The 20363-nt window shown below is 46.1% G+C and overlaps 1 protein-coding gene across 2 annotated transcripts in view; it reads left to right on the forward strand.

The window, feature by feature from the left end:
• The first annotated feature begins 5527 nt into the window (after positions 1-5527).
• The window catches only part of Vash2 (vasohibin 2), a 36321-nt gene continuing 21485 nt past the window's right edge, over positions 5528-20363 (forward strand). Inside the window, exons 1-4 of one of the 2 annotated variants that reach the window (XM_046438397.2) lie at positions 5528-5718; positions 6331-6811; positions 15872-15960; positions 20028-20084. In XM_046438397.2, the coding sequence (XP_046294353.1) occupies positions 6536-6811; positions 15872-15960; positions 20028-20084 (422 nt within the window). In that variant the 5' untranslated portion in view covers positions 5528-5718; positions 6331-6535. The remainder of the gene's footprint in view (positions 5719-6330; positions 6812-15871; positions 15961-20027; positions 20085-20363) is intronic. The other variant, XM_046438398.2, reaches the window with a different exon arrangement.

Here is a 20363-nt window from a genome sequence, read left to right on the forward strand (position 1 = left end):
ACAGATATGTGGTTACAAATTCTTGGAGTATCCTTTCTTATTATGATGTGTTTTTCCATTCACAACAGAGGCTCAAAGAGACAAATTATTTTTGTGTTAGCTTTTCATCAACTATTACAAGTACCTGAGATAATCAACTCATAAAGAGAAAAGGTTTATTTTGTCTTACAGTTTTGTCTTACAGTCCCTAATTGGGTGAACACTTTGCTTTTAGGTCTCTGGTGGGGGGACAGCAAATCAAGGCAAAGCAAAATCACTTACCTCCCTCATGGCTGGGGAGCAAAAGAGAGAAAAAGAATACTGGGGTCCTATAATCCCCTTTGAGAGCATGCTCCCAATGACCTAAAACCTCCCATGAGGCCCCACTTCTAGAAGGTTCCACCATCTCCCAGTAGCACCAAACCGGGCATTATGCCTTTAACACATGGGCCTTTGCGGGACACTTGAGTTCCAAACCATAGCACTTCCTTCTGCTGGTTGGACCTTGGGCAAATCACTTAAACTTCCCTTAATTTAAGACTTATTATCACTGATTTCTTGAAGGCATTAAGTAACATAATACAAATGAAGTGCTTAAATTGTGCTTTGCATAAATTAAGTACTGGATACATGTTACTTCTTGTTTTGTAATTTATATGGCAAGACCTATATCCAAAACCATTAGGGAATGATACAAAACAGTGTATAAATAAATGACAATTCTTGTGGTTCAGAACTATCATGGAACATACAGAAAATATTCTTTGAGGGAAGTGAGAGTTGAAGAACCTTCTCTATTTTCCAAGAACCCCCCTGACCCCAGAAAGAGGTATAGTCCCCTTATTTGGTGTTTTCTTCTGCTGTCGTAGAATAAGACCAGGGTTGTTAAATCTCATGGCTTACAGAATATTATTGTTGATATTTAGTGAAAAGTCACTACTTCAGCAGAGTGATAACTTCCCTCATCAGACTGATCATAGACCCTGAACACTTGGGTTGAATCCATGGACATAAGCTCCATTTGGGGTGCATATTTGTTTGCTAAAGTTGCCAGAACAAAGTGCCACAAACAGAGTGGTATAAACAGAAATTGGCGGTCTCATACTTCTGGAGCTGAAAAATCTGAGATCAAGGCATCAGCAGGGCCATGTTCCCTCAGAAGGCACTAGGGAAGCATCTGCTCCTGGCCTTTCTCCTGCTTTGGGGAGTTCTTTGGCTGTGGCAGCAGGACCCCCATACTCACATGGTATTCTTCTATGCACATGTCTGTCTCTGAGTCCAAAATTTCCCTTTTTATAAAGACATCAGTTATATTGGACTAGAAGCTCAACCTCTCCAGTATGACCTCATCTTAACTAATTACATCTGCAGTGACAATATTTCCAAATAAGGTCACATTCTGAGTTGCTAGAGGTTAGAACTCCAATGTAAGAATTTTGTGGGGGAGGGCAACACAATCCCACCCATAACTGGGTGGGTCTTCTTCTTTGTTGCCAATGGAGGCAGAAAGAAGCTGCTAGTTCCTGTGTGCCAAAGTTCCTCCTTCTCCCCCTAGCTTTTTCCTTCCCCCCTTCATACAGCCATGGCTTCTTTTCAATGTATGTCCCTTTCCCTGGCAAGGGATACGACTTCTCTTCTTGACTCTCAGACAATGAAACATGCTGGGAACAGATGTCTCCAAATCTGTTTCTGCAACAGTTTTGGATTCAGATGAAGGCCCAGCCAATATCTCTGAGCTGCTTTGCGTGTGTTTTCACATACCTTGCCTCTCTGAATCCTCAAAATTCCCCTCTAGAGTAGTATGATACCTACTTTTGAGGAAAATAAAGCTAAGACATTAAGTAGCTTATCCAAAATCACACCATTCACAAGTGGTAGGGCTAGAAATACGATCCATCTGGACAGGAGTTTGTCTTATCTTTGTGATTCCAGAAACTGAGACAGTATCAGCAGCTCTTCTCATTCCAAACCTTTCCACTGCGCTTCTCTGCTTTACCAGTCACTGTGCCAATGAATGGAAGTGACTGTGCTCTTAGAGGTTGAGCATCTAGTTACCCAGGTGTCACAAATTGGTCTCATCCCACCGCGTATATACATAGTTGTGCCAAGCTAACTATTGGAATTTTCAAAACCCCTAAATCAATATGGCCTGGGTTCACTTGAGTGTCCTGTTGATCAAATACCCAAAGAAATGAAAAAAATTGGATGTAATCTAGTGCAACTCTCAAGTGCAAAGGAACTCTGAACAGGAGTCCTGACTCACAGTGCCTTTCCTGGGACAGCACACTCCACCTCCATGCCACCATGTTGGAAAAGTAAAAATCTCAAATCTCACAACTGTCTTAATATGCTTAGGCCCCTGGCTCTCCACCCATCCCACCCATGGGAAAGAAGAAAACACATGACCGGAATATTAGAGGCTAACAATAAATGCCCTCCCTGTCAGCTGTCAGAAAATCCAAGGTGCTTTGAGGCAGAAAGATGAACAAACACTCCCCTTTGGCAGGATACAGGCCCTGGCTTAGTAGTTGTAGTCATTAGCTCCTGCTTGGAGAAAGTGTTTCCCAGGAAGGCGACCTGTGCTGTTTGATGTTCACTGACTGATCTGGTTAGGCTCTGAATATAGGACCTCATCCTGAAATTCTAGTCTTCTAGAGAGGGGAATGGATTTGAGGAATGAATGCAATAAGAAGGAAGAATGTTCCACATGAGAAAACTGAGTACTCTCTGAGGCATGTTTTCCTTTAACAGTGCAACCAAAACTGAGGCAATTATAAGGTGAGAGGATGATTTTATTTCAATTTCCTGATTTTTTTTTTTCAGGTGTGCTTGTTCCACTTGAATTATATTTCATAAACTGACCCATTTCCTTTGTCTGTATGGGCCTAAGTCATCACCGTCATTATTGAGTCTGGAAAGTCCTAGGGCGCGGTCTTTGTCTCAGGGCTAGGTCAGGGCTAGGTCCAGAATTCAGGTCTCTTCACCCCAGTCCTGGCTCTCAGCCACTCCCCAGAGGCCTCTGCTGACACGGATACCTCACCATCAAAGACCCAATCCCACCCGCCAGGTCACTCATAGGGTTAAGCATCCTTAAAATGCATCCTCTGTCTGTGATCCTTCACAATCCCATTGCCATGATGCTTCACTCTCAAAGCTGGCATCCTGGCCTGGAGTTCAAAGAGAAAGGAATTACAGCCAGGTTCCTAAGTGTCCACAAAGAGCAAGTTCTGGAATCAAAGAACCTGATAGCCAGAACTCTGGGAGGGTGAGAAATCTGCTCTCTTCTTTTCAGAAGGAGAGCAGGAAAGTGGCTTGTCCGGGTCACTCAGCTCAAAAAGACAAACCTGGACCTAGAGCCATCCCATAGATCAGTAAATCTGGTCCTTTTCCCACCTCATCTTACTCCTTTCTTTCTGACAGGGAGAGAGGGAAAGAGCGGAGAAAGAGAGTGAATGAGAGAATGAGAATCACCTTTAAGGAAAAGGTGTTTCAGTTGGGAGTGTGGGAGTTGTGGGAGGGCCTCCCACTTCACCCTGGTTTTGAAGGATCTCTCCATCCCCTTCTCTAACCAAGTAGCTGTGGCAGAACAGTGGGGGCCTGGCTGACATCCTGGGCTTTAAAGTCCCATATCAACTTGCGTTTTTTTTTTTTTTAATTTTTATTGTTGGTTGTTCAAAACATTACATAGTTCTTGATATATCATATTTCACACTTTGATTCAAGTGGGTTATGAACTCCCATTTTTACCCCGTATACAGATTGCAGAATCACATCAGTTACACATCCATTGATTTACATATTGCCATACTCGTGTCTGTTGTATTCTGCTGCCTTTCCTATCCTCTACTATCCCCCCTCCCCTCCCCTCCCCTCCCCTCTTCTCTCTCTACCCCCTCTACTGTCATTCATTTCTCCCCCTTGTATTATTTTTCCCTTTCCCCTCACTTCCTCTTGTATGTAATTTTGTATAACCCTGAGGGTCTCCTTCCATTTCCATGCAATTTCCCTTCTCTCTCCCTTTCCCTCCCACCTCTCATCCCTGGTTAATGTTAATCTTCTTCTCATGCTCTTTGTCCCTCTGTTCTTAGTTACTCTCCTTATATCAAAGAAGACATTTGGCATTTGTTTTTTAGGGATTGGCTAGCTTCACTTAGCATAATCTGCTCTAATGCCACCCATTTCCCTGCAAATTCTATGATTTTGTCATTTTTAATGCAGAGTAATACTCCATTGTGTATAAATGCCACATTTTTTTTTATCCATTCGTCTATTGAAGGGCATCTGGGTTGGTTCCACAGTCTTGCTATTGTGAATTGTGCTGCTATGAACATAGATGTAGCAGTGTCCCTGTAGCATGCTCTTTTTAGGTCTTTAGGGAATAGACCGAGAAGGGGAATAGCTGGGTCAAATGGTGGCTCCATTCCCAGCTTTCCAAGAAATCTCCATACTGCTTTCCAAATTGGCTGCACCAATTTGCAGTCCCACCAGCAATGCACAAGTGTACCCTTTTCCCCACATCCTCGCCAGCACTTGTTGATGTTTGACTTCATAATGGCTGCCAATCTTACTGGAGTGAGATGGTATCTTAGGGTGGTTTTGATTTGCATTTCTCTGACTGCTAGAGATGGTGAGCATTTTTTCATGTACTTGTTGATTGATTGTATGTCCTCCTCTGAGAAGTGTCTGTTCAGGTCCTTGGCCCATTTGTTGATTGGGTTATTTGTTTTCTTATTGTCTAATTTTTTGAGTTCTTTGTATACTCTGGATATTAGGGCTCTATCTGAAGTGTGAGGAGTAAAGATTTGTTCCCAGGGTGTAGGCTCCCTATTTACCTCTCTTATTGTTTCTTTTGCTGAGAAAAAACTTTTTAGTTTGAGTAAGTCCCATTTATTGATTCTAGTTATTAACTCTTGTGCTATGGGTGTCCTATTGAGGAATTTGGAGCCCCACCCCACAGTATGTAGATCGTAGCTAACTTTTTTTTCCATCAGACGCCGTGTCTCTGATTTGATATCAAGCTCCTTGATCCATTTTGCGTTTTATAGGGACTTTATTAATTATCACTAATAACAGAAAACCCAAAGCTGTGCCCATTTGATAATTCGGGAGAAATTTGTAGCACTTTAAAAAAATATTGAATTTTGTGCAAACATATAAAGAGCTACTTCCGGAATCACCCATCATCCCGGGTAGGGGCAGTGGACTGTCCAGCCTTTTTCAGGGAATGCTGTTCCTACAACCCTTTCTCTACCCCAGAGTCGCTTCTCTACTTCGGGAGGTTTTGCTTCTCCTATGCTTCCCACAGTTGCAAATCCTCACGTTGCCCAAAACTAAATCTTAAGTTCCATGGACAAATGCTCCAGCCCCGCGGGGCTCCCGGACACTAGAGAGATCGGATTTCGCGTGGCAGCCCAGCTTCCCTTACTCCGCTTTCCTCCCGCCTGAGATGCGCTGGAGCCAATCAGAGCGTCGCCGAGCTCTGGGTTGTAGAGTCCCGAGCCGGGACCCGCCCCTCTTTGTTGCGGTGGCCAATGGACGCATTCGGAACATCGGCGGCTGCCCGGGTGACTCGGTTATATGTCACAGAATAACATTCGAGAATGGGACATGGAATGAGGCGACGACCGCAGCAGCCCCAGCAGCCCCAGCAGCCCCAGTCCCAGGCTCTGCAGCAGGCGCCGAAGCAGCAGCCCCCGCCGCCCGGAGAGGCTCCGCAGCAATGAAGCCCACCATCCCGAGGTAGGTCCCGGAGCGCCGCGCGCCCTTTCCGAGCCCCGCCTGCGGTCAGTCGCTCCAGGTACCTGGCCCTGGAATTTGGGGTGCGGGAGGCGGATGCAGCTCTTTCCATTGGAACATAGGGCTAGGGGCGCCCCTTCTCCTGCCGGGGTCCGGGAGGGTTTTCTGGGAGAAGCGGGGCTACCTTTGCAAGCGGAGGCTGCTGCAGCGCCCTCGCGTTAGCCCTGGGCGCTCACGTGTCGGCACGTTCTGGGCTCGTCTCCTCTATCGTCCACTACTGGGACCCAGGAATGAGTGGAGCCTTGCGGGGACCTCCTGTGTCTTCACGCACCACGGGCTGTCTTTCTTCTGCCTACACGGTCCACTCCGCATCCCCCATGCTCCTCGTTTCCCCCACACCCTGGTGTTTAGGTGTGTGTGAAGCTTTGTGGCAAATTCAAGCTGCCTTTCTGTGTAATCGGAAGGCTGAAAGCTCGTATTCAATTCCTTGGGGGAAGGGGGTCTTGTCAGCGTGCAAGGGGCAGCGGGAGGTGACGTGGAGACACTCCAGGGCTCCCACTCTGTTCCTCTGGATGTCCACTTAGCCGTGGTGTCTGCTGTCTCCACTGATTTCAGGCACGGCCCGTAAGCCGGGAGCCCGGCCGCCTCCGCGGAGCTCTCGCCGCCGCTACCCCTTGGCGCGTCCTGCCGCAGAGAGAGGCATGGAAAAGGCCACCCCCGCGGGGCGCTGATCCCCGCGCCGCGCCCGCGCGCACACGCCCCCCGCTGCTGCCGCTGCCGAGCACCCCCCTCACCTTGTCCCCCGCGCCCTCTCCCCACCATGACCGGCTCTGCGGCCGACACTCTCCGCTGCCCCCACCCCAAAGGCTCCAAAGGCACCCGGTCCCGGAGCAGCCACGCACGGCCCGTGAGCCTCGCCACCAGCGGGGGCTCGGAGGAGGAGGACAAAGACGGTGGGGTGATGTTTCACGTTAACAAGAGCGGCTTCCCGATCGACAGCCACACCTGGGAGCGCATGTGGATGCACGTGGCCAAGGTGCACCCCAAGGGGGGAGAAATGGTGGGCGCTATCAGGAACGCCGCCTTCTTGGCAAAGGTCAGTGGCTTCGCATGAGAGGGTGGGATGGGCAATGATGGGACCATTTCAACCAGAACAGAGCAAATAGAGTCAATCTCCATGTCATTGGTCCTGCTACAAACTCCCTCCTCCCAATTGCTCTTGTCAGCCCTTTTCCTAATTGTCATGTTTGCCTTGGAAGCCTTAGAAATGGGGGAGCACCATCCTGGAACTATATGATAGGATTGTGGCAAGGTTTCTTTGAATCTCCAAACTGTTATTTACTCAGTCCCATGTCCATCCCCCTTCAGCAAAGACTAGCGCCACCAGGTAACACCAGCGATGCCAAAAATGCATAGACCCCAAGGATACCACTCTACTTGTCCTCTTTGGAGTTCTCGCTCCTTCCCCCATCCTCCCAGCCCCCCACCCCCAGCAAATGATTTATTAAGCTGTGAATGAATTTGCAATCAACCAGTCAGACTTCTCAGTGTGAATCATTTCTAGACTTTTTGCCTTTTTTTTTTTTTTTTATGACAGTGACTTTCACCTCTGAAACTTGCAAAACAGTGAACTGTCTCTTTACAGCGTATCTGGACTCCAAGAAAAAAAAAAAGAGTTTTGGCAGTGGCTTAAAAGGGACTTTCCAGTACACATGATGAATTAGTCTCACTGGATAAAGAAAGAGGCTCAGGAGTGAGCTGACTGGGCTTGAGGGCCAAGGATATTGTGTCAGAGGGAGGAAGATGTTCCCTGGTGGGAGTAACAGCATTATATAAAATACCAAAATGAAACTGGAGAGAAATGCTGCAGAGCTTGGGAGTTACTATGGTGGATAGTTTCCCCTGGATCTTGGGGACACTGGTATGGCTGAGAAGATTCTTGAGTAGGTCTAGGTATACAAGACCAGAGTCCTAGAGGGCCATCTGATAGAATTTGGTGACAGCTGAGCATGTGAGCCTGCAGGCTAGAAGGCTGTGTGCCCTTGGGGGTGTGACAGGGCCTCTAAACTTCCTGCAGCATCAGTTGGAGTATTTTATTACTCTTCTGGTCAAGGAGATCTTCAGTATGCCCACCTAGAACCTGTCCGCATGAGTGTCAACCAAAATTACCCATGCTCCATTCTCTTAAACAGTCCTGTTTCTGGTTTATTTTTACTTTATATTTTGAGACAATTCTGACTTCACAATTTTTCTTTACTTACTTGAGAAGCTGGAGCCCTTAAGCCTAGAAGATGAGGTCACAGGGAACAGAGGCTAGATGCTACTGTCCTGGGTTGCCTTTCTAACTTGCACACTTATTACTGTCTTGGTCTCTAATTGTGCATTCTTCTTCCATCCTTGTAGTACTTTTCCATGTAGGAATCATGGAATCTTAGTAGGTAAAATAGTCTCCCATCTCACTGAACCCCTTCCCTTCCTCTTCCTGAACACTTACTTGTCACCTCCCAGGGCAGGTGATTCCAGGACTGGCCAGATTTGAATGTGAGGAAGCTCTTTTCTTAGACTAAACAGAAATCCACCACCACTTCAGTCACATTTCACTATGGACTCTTGTATTGCCCTTTGAATCAGTGCGCAGTGTGCTGACTTCCTTGCTATTATTCACAGCAACCCTGAAGGCTACAAGGCTCTTATGGTGGAAGGCACTTGAAGTAAAAATTAGGGACCAAATTCTAGTTTTGGTTGTGCTAGCTTTGTGACCAGGTCACTCACTTAAAATCTCTGGGCTTACTTTTCTCATCTATAAAACAAAAGTAGAGCTGATTTCATGTAATGTTCTTTGCAACTCTCAAATCCCATGATGTCATGATCCAGGAGTCTGCAGGTCTCTAATGCTGACCTGTGTGACACTAGAGCCCACTGGATGAAGAACCCTTAGAACTGTGACATTTCACATTATTCTTTAGTCCTCTGTGTCTACTGACAGTGCCTTTTACCTTTTCTTATGTGTCATAGTTCCCAGACTAACTCATTCTTGTCCTCTTTCTAAGGACAATTGCTAGCTTGTCATCAGTCCTCTGAAATAAGCACATGTAAAATACAATATCCTCAATGTTGTCTGAACAGTTTAGAACATAGATTTCTATTTTCTGATATCTGTACTTAATACCTACTATTATAGCTGAAAGCTATGCTCTTAAAAGAGAATGTTTCTTTTTTCTTTTTCTTTTATTTTTCATACTTGGGATTGAAACCGGGTGCTTTACCACTGACCTTTGACATCCCCAGCCTGTTTTATTTTTACTTTTTATTTTGAGACAAGATCTCACCAAGTTGCTTAGGGCCTCACTAAGTTACGGCGGAGTCTGGTCTCAAAATTGCAATCCTTCTGCCTCAGCCTTCGAGTTGCTGGGATTACAGGCACCTGGCTCAGAATGTTCCTTTTTTTATATGTCAGCTGCATCATTACTGTACTTTTATAGGAACATGGAAACTGCAGTTAAGCCAGGACTCTGCCAGCCCAAATTCGGGCAGTTGGTCTTTGAACCTAGGGAAAGGGCTTAACATTTTTCTCTCTCTCAGCCTTGCCTCTTAATGCTTGGCTCTCTATCTTCAGTGGTCAGATGGTATCTCCCTGGGCCCACCTTTCTGCAAACCCTGACCCCTGCCCAGTCTCTGACATGGGAATGATGTCAAAAGCTCCTGTGTTCCTCTTGGATCAGGGGCAATTTCCTGTGCTTAATTTGGCAGACTCTTCTCTGGGACCAAGTCCTTTCCTCCTTCCTGCAAATCAAAGTCCCCCTGAAGCATGAAAGAACAGTGGTAGGGTAGTGGTTGTGGAGAAAGGTCGGAGAATTTCAAGGCATTTAACTATTTTTTTTTTTGGCAATTGAAGATGCACTAACAAGCAAAAAGAAGTAGACGGGGAAAGGTTTCAAGGGCCTAGGAGAAGGAATGAATGACAGACCCTTCCTGTCTACAGGATGTTCCATTAGTGGCCATGGTCAGCTTTGCCTGAGAGTCCAGCTGTCTCCTCTTGATTGAAAGAAGAGTGTTCACTGAGATCCTTCTTCCAAATTTGTGACTACAGGCCTCTTCTCTGGTGGTTGCTGAGTCTGAAGTTAGCACTTGAACAGGTCAAATCTGAGGTTTTTCAGGGATAGTTTGACCCATTGAGTTCTTAAGTCTTCAATTCTGTGAGCATAATAATTATTTCAGAGTTACTACAAGTGGTATAATTCTTGCTCAATTTATGTGTTTATACGTGTTCCACATGTGAGACAGTGGGGTAGAATGAAGGAAACAGCAAGAATCATTTGGAGGTTTCTAGAAGATGGGAAGGGAGGGGCAGAGAAAGTGGAAGCACTCCTAGCACTTCTGTCTGCCTGGGGCTGGCCCCACTCAGGCAGGAAACCAAGATGGATTCAGCAGGAAACATCCAGTGTTTCTTGCAGCCCTCACACGTTTGTTTCTCATTCTCACATTGATTCTAAACCGGGAAAGAATTCATGTTTAGAGGTCTGAATTTTGCCTCAGCCAACAAGTGTGAGTTCTTGGGACTTGAGACTTTGCTGCAAAGGGGGCTCCACATGGGCCCCCAGAGGCCTCACACGGGCAGTTAATTCCCTCCTCTGCCCTGGATTCAGAACTGTCTGTCTTGTCTGTGCACCCTGCTCTGCCCAAGGACCTCTGTACCAAGCCACCATTAACAGATTTGAGGTTGCTCCTGATGCAGAACCCTGGGCCCCACCCTGAGATCATGGGTGCTGGTTGCTCTGTGCTGCTTCTCCCCAGTTGCCAGGAAGATTCTTCTGCCTGATGCCTGTGCAGTATATTTTTCAGAGCAGGGAAGACAAAAGCCTTTGCTTACTCCTCATTCTTGTCAAAGATTGCTAGTGCCTGGGCCTCTTGCTGCCTCTCTGGCTCCTTTCCTGGCCTCCCCTTTCTCTCCACCATGACAGTGCCAGCTACACACCTGTGCTCATCCATATCCCTTCCCCTTGCTTTCTCCTGACAGATTGTGTTTGGCAAGAATGGAGTCGAAGAGAGGCTGTCTGCAGAAGTCTTGCCTGTGGTTTGTCTCATTCTTCGTCTTCTTGAACAACAGTCTTCCTGCCCACTCCCCTTCCCCCTCTTTCCTGTCCACTAAACCTCCCAGGGCCCTTGTCTGTGGAGAGGTTAGGTCTGAGCTGTTCCCTCTAGATTCTGCCTTCATCAACTTAGCTGTGGTTTGCTGAGCAGGATGTAGGTGGCAGGATATGAGACCCTGGGGGGGAAGAGCCATGGAAAATCAAAGTTGGAGTATGATGAAATCTGGCAAGGAAACAGCATGAGGAAGGACCCTTCGGACCCCAGTCAGGGAGAAGAAAAACGGTGTGCCCTGGGCTTTTCCTGAAAAGGTCGCACCAATTTATGTTCCATTATTGTTGGGTGAGAGCATCCTCACCAGCATTGGGTATTTGCATTTCAAAATGTCTTTGCTATCTAGGGAAGAGGAAAATGACATTTTGCAGGGACTTCAATTTGCATTTCTTAAATTATTAGCGAGCTTGAATGTTTTTTTCAAATATTTATTCCCTCTGCATTTCTTCTTTTTGTGATCTTTTTATCGTGATAAACCTATATAACATAATTTACCATTTTAACCATTCAAGGTGCACAGTTCTGTCGCAATAAGTACATTCATGTCACTGCCATCCATCTCCAAAACTTTTTCATCTTCCTCCATTGACACCGGTACACATTAAAAACACGATCTCCTCATCTCCTTCTCAACCCAGCCTCTGACAGTCAGTCTCTACTTCCTATGAATCAGGCAACTCTATAATCCTCATTCAAGAGAAATTATACAATATTTGCCCCCTGCTTCCCCCCCACCCCCAGGACTGGGGATTGAACCTAGGAGAGCTTTGCCACTGAGCTTTACCACGAATTGCCAGTTCTTTTTATTTTTTTAAATTTTGAGTCAGGGTCTTACTAAATTGCTGAAACTGGTCTCGAATTAGCAATTCTCCTGTCTCAGCCTCGCAAGTGGCTGCGATTACAGGCATGTGCCTCCATACTTGGCTCAACATTTGCCCTTTTATGACAAGGTTATTCCCCTACCAAATGTCTTCAAGGTTCATCTATGTTCTAGCATGTACTAAAATTTCCTTCCTTTTTAAGCCTGAATAACTATCCACTGTATGTACGTGCAACATTGTGCGTATTCCTTTCATTCATCCATAGACCCTTGTGTTGCTTCCACCTTTGGGGGCTCTATTTTTTTCCATTGAGGCCTAAAGAGTTTTCTTATCGTTCTGTATGAACTCTTCATGAATTAAGGATATTAATTTATTGTCACCACGCATCCCCAGGGGAATGTGGGTGTTTTCATCTTCCATTAGTGTGAGAAGACATCTTCGTGATTCCAAGTTCTGAGTATCTGAGAATTCAGGCCCCTGCTGATTCTGTTTTCAAGTTCTAGAAAGGTGCAGACTCTACAGGCCTCCCTGGTCTAGACCCCTGAGAACCTGTTGTTGATGAGCCATTACAGTTTAACACCTTTGAATGTTTACACATTAGCTCATGTAACCTCACAACCAGCCTGGAAGGTTTAAAACAGGTAATGATATGATTCCTCTGTTATCAGGAGGAAAGCGGAGACTTAGAGAGGTCATGCAGCTCCAAACAGGGTCCATAGCTGGTAGGTGACAGCAGAGATTTGAACCTGATTGTGTGTCTTGTGATAATACCCCAAAGAGCCCACCCGGCCTTATAGTCCAGGTCCCATGGGAACCCTGGCAGCCTAAGGCACCAGCTGGAAACTGCCCCCCTCGTCTGAGCCCCCGCCAGTTCTCCCAGACGTCGGGTGAGTTGTAGCCGATGACATCATCCCCGCAGCAGTCTCTGCTCCTCTCCCCACCACAGCTCAGCTCCCCAGCCTGGGTTTGGGGAATGTCTACATTTGTCCTCCCGACTGGGAGCAAATGTGGCCGCAGCCCTAGGACTCTGCTCACAGCCGGGCTGAGGTAACCATGCAGCTGTCTTGAAAAGCCCTTGGGCGCCATTGGGCTGTTATTCTGAGGACCAGCTGTCGCCTGACTCCCACCCCCACCATTCAGCCTGTGGAGCTTCAGGGGAGTTGAAATAATTTGGTGGTCAGCCCTGCAGCGAACTCTGAACCGTGTCACTGGCTGTGCACAGTTTCCCAAGAGGTTTACCCTCCCACTTCCCCACATTTACCAACTTTTCCATGAAGTAGGTACAAACAGCACTTGCCTGTGGAGAAATGCTCATGGCTTCATAAACTGTAATTTCCCTCCTCCCTTCCTCTGCTCCTGTACTTTCTGTCCCCTCTGTATCTGGCCTAGAGCTTGGAACATAGGAGATGCTAAGAAAATGTCTGTTCAAATCTCCCCTTCTTTCTTTACTTCTCTGTGAAATTTCTGGCACGTTTTTTTTACCCAGAATTCCAGGTATGGGTTTTTGTAGATGTTTCTGAAAAGAAACAAAAACAAAAGCAGGGATAAGCTTGACACTTCCTGGTGTTTGTTGAGCAGAAATGCAAGTGTTCTTTCCTAACCCTTTTTTTGGTGATACCAGGGATGGAACCCAGAGCCTCACTAGTGCAAGGAATGTGCTCTATCACTGAGCTATATCACCAGCCCTGCCTGTTTTTTTTTGCTTTTGTTTTTGTTTTTGAGATGGATTCTTGCTATGTTGCCCAGGCTGGCACTGAACTCCTGGGATCAAGAGATCCTCCTGTCTCAGCCTCCAAAGTAGCTGGGACTACAGATATGTACCACTGAACCCTGCTCACTTCTTATTTTGACTCTGTGTGTGTGTGTGTGTGTGTTCAAATTGAAACATTTGCTCCTCAAAATAACTCTCTCAGGCTGGAATGTGATTCATTTGAGTTGAGATGTTGTAAAGAAAATGTAGCTTGCAGAACAGTTGTGTTTGCAAGTACTGCCACTTAGCCACACCACACACACACACACACACACACACACACAGGACTCACACATAATCCTTAACTGTGAGGTAGAAAGTGTGACTTTCAGCTGAAGGAACGCTGGCTGTGAAGTAGTATGTCTCAAGGCCAAGATAGATTAGAGGCAAGATCGGAAATGAAGGTTAAGGCACATTTGCAGTAAATGTAGCCAAAGGGGCAGAAGTATGGAAAGAGCCTGCTGCCCCATAGGAACTTGTCAGGGAAACAGCCAGGAATGTCCTAGGCAACATCTGGCTCTGCTGCCCAGCCAGGCTTCCCAGGGCTGTCCTTGAATCTCTTTACCAGCAACTTCCCCTTCTATCTGCTTAGTATTATCCTAGGGCTTTCCTGGTCCTGTTTTCTCCATGGATGGGACTATCTTTCTTTTAACCAGTTCTACTTTTTCCTAAGAGGCTAAGGAACCTCCTTTCTCCTTCCTGGGTCCATAGTTCCTCTCACCAATGACTCTACCCCACCAGACAGCAGAGGCAAGGAGACTGAGAAACACATAATGGGGAATAAAACAAAACCAAACCAAAGCAGAATCTTAACATGCCAGGCACCCTGTAATCTCAGCATCTGAGGAGGCTGAGACAAGAGAATCACTAGTTTAAAGCTAGCTTCAGCAAAAAGCAAGGTGCTAAGCAACTCAGTGAGACCCTGTCTCTAAATAAAATATAAAATAGGGTTGGGGATGTGGCTCAGTGGTCGAGTGCCCCTGAGTTCAATTCCCAGTGCAAAAAAAAAAAAAAAAAATCTAACATGCGTACAAGACAAAACCATGCCCATATGTTGTTTCTTGCTTCCCAGGAGTCGCTTAATTGGACACCTCTGTTTATTCTTGCTCTTGGCCTCCTTGACAGGGTTGCTCAGAGCTGAGTGGGCGTCTTAGCTCTAAATTTCCCAGGAGACGCACTTTCCTTCCCCTTCCCAGTCCTTGCTTGCCTTTGGTCCTTTCTCTCCCTGGCAGGGGTTAGAACTTCATATACTTGAGTGTTGACCAAAAGGTAGACTAGGAAACAAAATTGGCTGGGGTGTCCTCTGGGTAAAAGCCCAAGTTCAGGATTTTCTCCCGAAGAGCCACTTCTTTTTATCTTGCTGAAGCACACATACATACTTTTACACGCACGCTGGATACATGGATCTTTGGTTCTAAATTATTTTCTGAATTATAGGAACAATTTCAGAGAGCCTCACCAACTGTGGTAGGCCTGCTCATGGTGCTAAAGGACTATGATTTATGAAAGTTACAGGTGCGATATGAGAGGTAGCGTCAGCATTTCCCCAGACACAGGGTGCTAGGAGGTTACCCAGAGGTTTGGGTGCTGCTCTTTTCCTTTCCATGGATTTTTATGAGTCAGAGGAGCTGCACTTGTCCAGGAAGAATCAAGGCAAGAAAAGGAATCTTTCTGAATCCACTTGGTTGTGGGACTTAGGGGACAGAATACAATGGGTGTTGCAGGGAAGTATATTGAGAACGGGGCCCTTAGCACTATGTTGTAGGGCACCGTGTACCTGCATTTTGTGTAAATAAAGACCTGGAGTGATGACCCATAAACTGGGTCATCATTAGCCGTGCAACAAAAGGTGTCATGTGCCGGGCGCGGTGGCGCATGCCTGTAATCCCAGTGGCTCAGGAGGCTGAGGCAGGAGGATCGCTAGTTCAAAGCCAGCCTCGGCAAAAGTGGGGTGCTCAGCAACCCAGTGAGACCCTGTCTCTAAATAAAATACAAAATAGGGCTGGGGATGTGGCTCAGTGGTCAAGTTACCCTGAGTTCAGTCCCTGATACCAAAAAAAAAAAAAGTGTTTTACAGTAAAAGTGTGGCCATGAATGGAGCACTTCTGTGTCCACCTGGGCCAGACTCAGTGGGGAGTATATGGCCCCTGGTCTCAAGGAAGTGCTTAGGCTCCCACGGGAGAGGCCAGTTGTGTTAACACAACACCAGGAGAGCCACAGGGAGCCCCCATGACCCAGAAGAGAGTATGTATAGAGGGAGAACTTCCATTGATGCACTGGCAATTCTGGGGAGACCTTGTGGAGGAGGCACCCTTGGAACAAGTGAGCATGCTAAGGTGGTTATCTGCGCTCGGGAGCAGCTCCTTCTCTGGTAGTTATAGCTCTGCGCCTGCCCCCAGAAGCTATCTCCTCAACAAAAAGATCCTTCTCTATTTCTCTACAGCCTTCAATACCCCAGGTCCCAAACTACAGGCTGTCGATGACGATTCCAGACTGGCTGCAGGCAATACAAAATTACATGAAGACACTACAGTATCCTTCCACCTGGCATCTGAGTGGACCTGGCTGGGGGTCTGGGGATGGTAAGTCTGGTGTCACGTCTGTCCCCAGTTGGTCTTTAAGGCTGGTGAGGCATACAGGAAGGCCCCAGATGAGAGTCTGAAAGTGATAACAGAGGATGTAATTGCAATGATCAGCCCTTCTTCCTTTAAGTAGGATGTGGGCAAGAACAGCAAGGGGACAGTGAGCCAGACCCTCTGGCCTCTCTTTTTCCCTCCCCTTTCCTGGGCTTTCCGTGAGATCCCCTCTTCCTTACATCTTCTTCCTTTTCTCTGCTTCCTTCCTCTTGGTCACTTACTCTCCTCCCCTCTTCCTCTACTGAACCAACTGTCTTTCTTCCCCTTCCCCCTATTCTTTTTCTTTTATTTCTTCTCTCACTTATTTACCTTGGTCCCTGGTCACTCATGATCTCAAGAGACCTACCCCATGCTGCTTTGGGCTCCCACAGCAATCCAGGATGGTGACCTTGCTCAGATTCTGCATAAATTGGTTGGGGCTCTGCAGTGGGGGTCCTGTCCCCGACTTGAGCTTGAAGAATTGCTGAGGAACCCTGTGGGCCCAGGCTGGTTCAGACTAGCTAGATTTTTTTGATCTCCATGTCCTCGGCTTGTTGACAATCAAGATTAGATCAGTTCAGAGGGCTCCTCATGAGCAACCCTGTGGGAACGAAGGGGCAGAAGTGATGGTCCTCTAGACACTTCTGGGATTATACCAAGCATAGGTGTCCAATGGGGAGCAGGCCACAGCACATTGTCCGGGAGGCCAAGCTTCTGTTGACCCTTGCTCTTTCTCCATAGACATGAAACTTAGCCTGTCCTGCAAAACCGTCACATTGCTTTGATTTCTATTTGTCTGTTCCTATCCAGCCTTGAGGCCAAAAGGACTTCAGAAAGCACCAAGCACCTGGCCAACATATTCCAAAAGAGCCTCCTCTTCTCTGTATTATAGGCAAGACTCTTTCTGGTGGATTTTTTTGGGTCTCCTCTAAAGGGACGAAACATCAGCACCTCTCCCATAGGGCTGAGTGTTACCAGATGGAAATAACACCAATTTCTGCTCATTTGGGTAGAGAGATTACTTGATTAGCCTTAGTTCCCATTTCATGGATCACCAGCTCCCCCATGTGACATTTTCTCAGTGGAGTCCTGCGGTGATATTAGCAGGAGAAGGTGGAAGCAACCTCCAGAGGGAGGTCAACAGTTCTGGCCCTGGGAAGACTATGGGTATGGTTGCTGATCCACTTGGGAGTTCACTTGGGAGTTCTTTGTAGTCCAGAAGCACAAACTCCTGCCAGAGTAGACCTGAATCCCAAGAGCTGATTCTTTTCAAAGGTGACCTACTCTTCATCAAATATTCCAAAAGGTGACAAATGAGAATGGCTTCTATTTCTATCTAGGACTTAGTCTTCCCAAGGATCACCAAGCCAGAGAGGCAAGAGAATGAGTCTGGGCTGGGATGGCATTGATGGGGGCAAATTGTATGTGCTTTGTGTAGCACTTGCCCATGTTCCCTTCAGCCCTGCAGCATGTACTCAGCTAAGTTTCATTGTTGCCCTGAAGGATCTGCATTTTAATTTTTCTTTTCTCTGAACTTCTGTGATGGTCAATTGAAGAAGATCACTGATGGCAGAAGGGGCAGGAAAAATCACCAGGGGGCTGTTGGGATGTGCTCCTGGCCTTTGGAGCCATCACTCCAGGAAAGCAAAGCATGGACTTTTTCTTTTTTTTTTTTTTTAGAGAAAGAATTTTTTTTTTTTTTAAAGAGAGAGAGAGAGAGAGAGAGAGAATTTTTTTTAATATTTATTTTTTAGTTTTTTTGGCGGACACAACATCTTTGTTTGTATGTGGTTCTGAGGATCGAACCCGGGCCGCATGCATGCCAGGCGAGCGCGCTACCTCTTGAGCCACATCCCCAGTCCCGAGAAAGAATTTTTTAATATTTATTTTTCAGTTTTTGTTGGACACAACATTTTTATTTTATTTTATGTGATGCTGAGGCTCGAATCCAGTGCCCCGTGCATGCCAGGTGAGCGCTTGAGCCACATCCTCAGCCCAAGCAAGGACTTTTTCTTCTGACCTGATTTTGGTTTAGTTCATTGGGACCCCCTACTACTTTGGCCTGGACACTGTAGCAGATGTCAATTCTGGGAATTGCTTGGGTCCAGACCTGACTATAGATGGTCTCAGCTGGCTGTGGAGTCATGAAAAAATGAATCCTGTTTTCCCCTGATACAGCCTCCAAGTGGCAGCCAACTGGTGTGCTGATTTTGCTTGGGATTCTGGAAAGAAAGGTGCCTCACTGGCTGTGCTAGATGGGGAGAAATCTTCTGAAGAGCACAGGGGAGAATGAATACCTTCCTCTGCAGAGAGTGTGCTGGGAAGACTATTTCCACCCATTCACTTTCAGGGTCTCAATTATCCATTGTAAAGAACTGAGAGAAGGGTGGTCAGGTAGTTTTTCATTATTTAATTATCAGTTTATCTTACTTTATGTACTGGATGTATACATTAAATATATAAACAGGGAAAGTTGAGCATATAGCTGCATGTTTGCCAATTGAATTCTTTATATTTACTGGGAACCCCACTTTTTGAGTAAATCTTTGGTTTAAGTAAAAAAAAAATCACTTTAGAATGAGAATATTTAGTCCCTCATTTTCTCTTTTACCTCTAATATTTTGTACATGGTGTTTTCAGAAATGCCACCAAGCCTGTATTGTTCGTGGTTAATCTCACAGCCTAGTCAGTAACTCCCAAGCTGGTGAGTTCGTGAAAACTGTCCTTTGCCCCACACCCTGCAGCTCTGAACTCAGTGATCTGAGTTAGGGTGAGTTTGAATGGCAACTATGGTTAAGAGGCATGGCCTGAAATCACAGTTTCCAGGGTTGGTGCCTAGAGTCTGCTTTTGAGCTCCCCAGATGGTTGTCACATGTGCCTGTGTCCGAGAGGCCAGACACACTGGTGCTGGAAGGGACCCCAGCCCCTCTCAGGAGGGTGTGAAGTGTCTCCTCTGCAGCTGCTTTTTTCACTCAGGGGTGCATCCGTCCCACAAGTCCTTCCTGGGCTGCAGTAGCTCTACGTGTTCCTGCTTCCTTAGTGCCCTCCCAACACGCACTTTTTCTATGATTTGGTTTGAGGCAAAAAAGCCAAACACACAAAGCGATTTTTCCATAGAGTGAGAAAAATCAAGATCCAGACTCAGAGAACATTAGGAAATCATTGATCTCCTCCAGAGTCACCTGGTGCAGGTTTACCAATTCCTGGGAACTTCTGGGTAGCTGGCTAAATTCTAGATGTGGATGGTGGTGCCATCTTTTTAGGTTTAGTCATCAATGTTAAGTGTCAGTGCAGCCATGAAAGTGATGTTTCTAGAGTAAACTCTGTTGCATTCTGTCTGTGTGCAATTAAAAAACTTATTGCCATTTATTTACCCTTCATTCCATTTCATCCGTGCATCTGAATCCATCCTCCTTTCCTCCATCCATCCTTCCATTCCACCTATTCATCCATCTTTCCATCCATCTTTCATCCTTCCATCCGTGCATCCTTCCATTTCACCCTTCTCTCCTGACATCCCTTCATCAATCTCTCCATTCATCTATTCATTCACTTCTTCCTTAGTCATTTAATAAAATTTGCTAACTTATGTTGGGATTCTGCCAAGCTTTATGGGGATATAAAGATGATAAAAGAACAGTCCCAACTCTCAAAGAACTTGTAGTCTAGTAGGTAAATTAAGATTGTGTGTGTGTGTGTGTGTATATATATATATATATATATATATATATATATATATATATATAAAACTAATCAGGATTTAACAGAGCTTACAAAGGTCCAAGGTTCTCTTAGACCTAAGTTAAAAATTAGATTAAACTTTATGACAGGACAGTGAAGAATTAGAGGCTACTGGCTACTGTCTATCTTTGAAAAGCTCCTGCTGTTTAACCCCATTGAGAAACCAGAATGCATATTTTCCTCTGCTGAGTGACTGGGATCTTTGGAGTTTTCTGTTACTTTTCCTTTACATACTTTACACAGATATAATCACACAGGGACCCAGTTCTTTGAAATTAGGAAAATGAGACCGCTGAGTGGGTAAGTGGTGCATGATCTGTGGGCCAGATGCCCTCTCTCTCTCCTACCAAAAAGAGCTGCCAATTCCCTCTCCCAACCTCTAGTCCTATATCCTGGTGCTCAGATATCCTAATCAGTTGGGGGTATATGTAGAGGGTGTCCCTGGGCCCAGGTTGAAGGTGGGGCTGAGGACTGAGCCACTCCAACTGCTGTGTCTAGTGGTGAAGTCTGACTCTCTGCATTGGAAGCTTGTAAGATTCACTTTCTGAGGCCTCATTTGCCTGTTCCATTGGGAATGTG

Source organism: Marmota monax, unplaced genomic scaffold (assembly GCF_021218885.2).
Source record: "Marmota monax isolate L192 unplaced genomic scaffold, Marmota_monax_Labrador192_F-V1.1 WCK01_AAM20220418_F8-fsc00118, whole genome shotgun sequence".
NCBI classification, from domain to species: Eukaryota; Metazoa; Chordata; class Mammalia; order Rodentia; family Sciuridae; genus Marmota; species Marmota monax.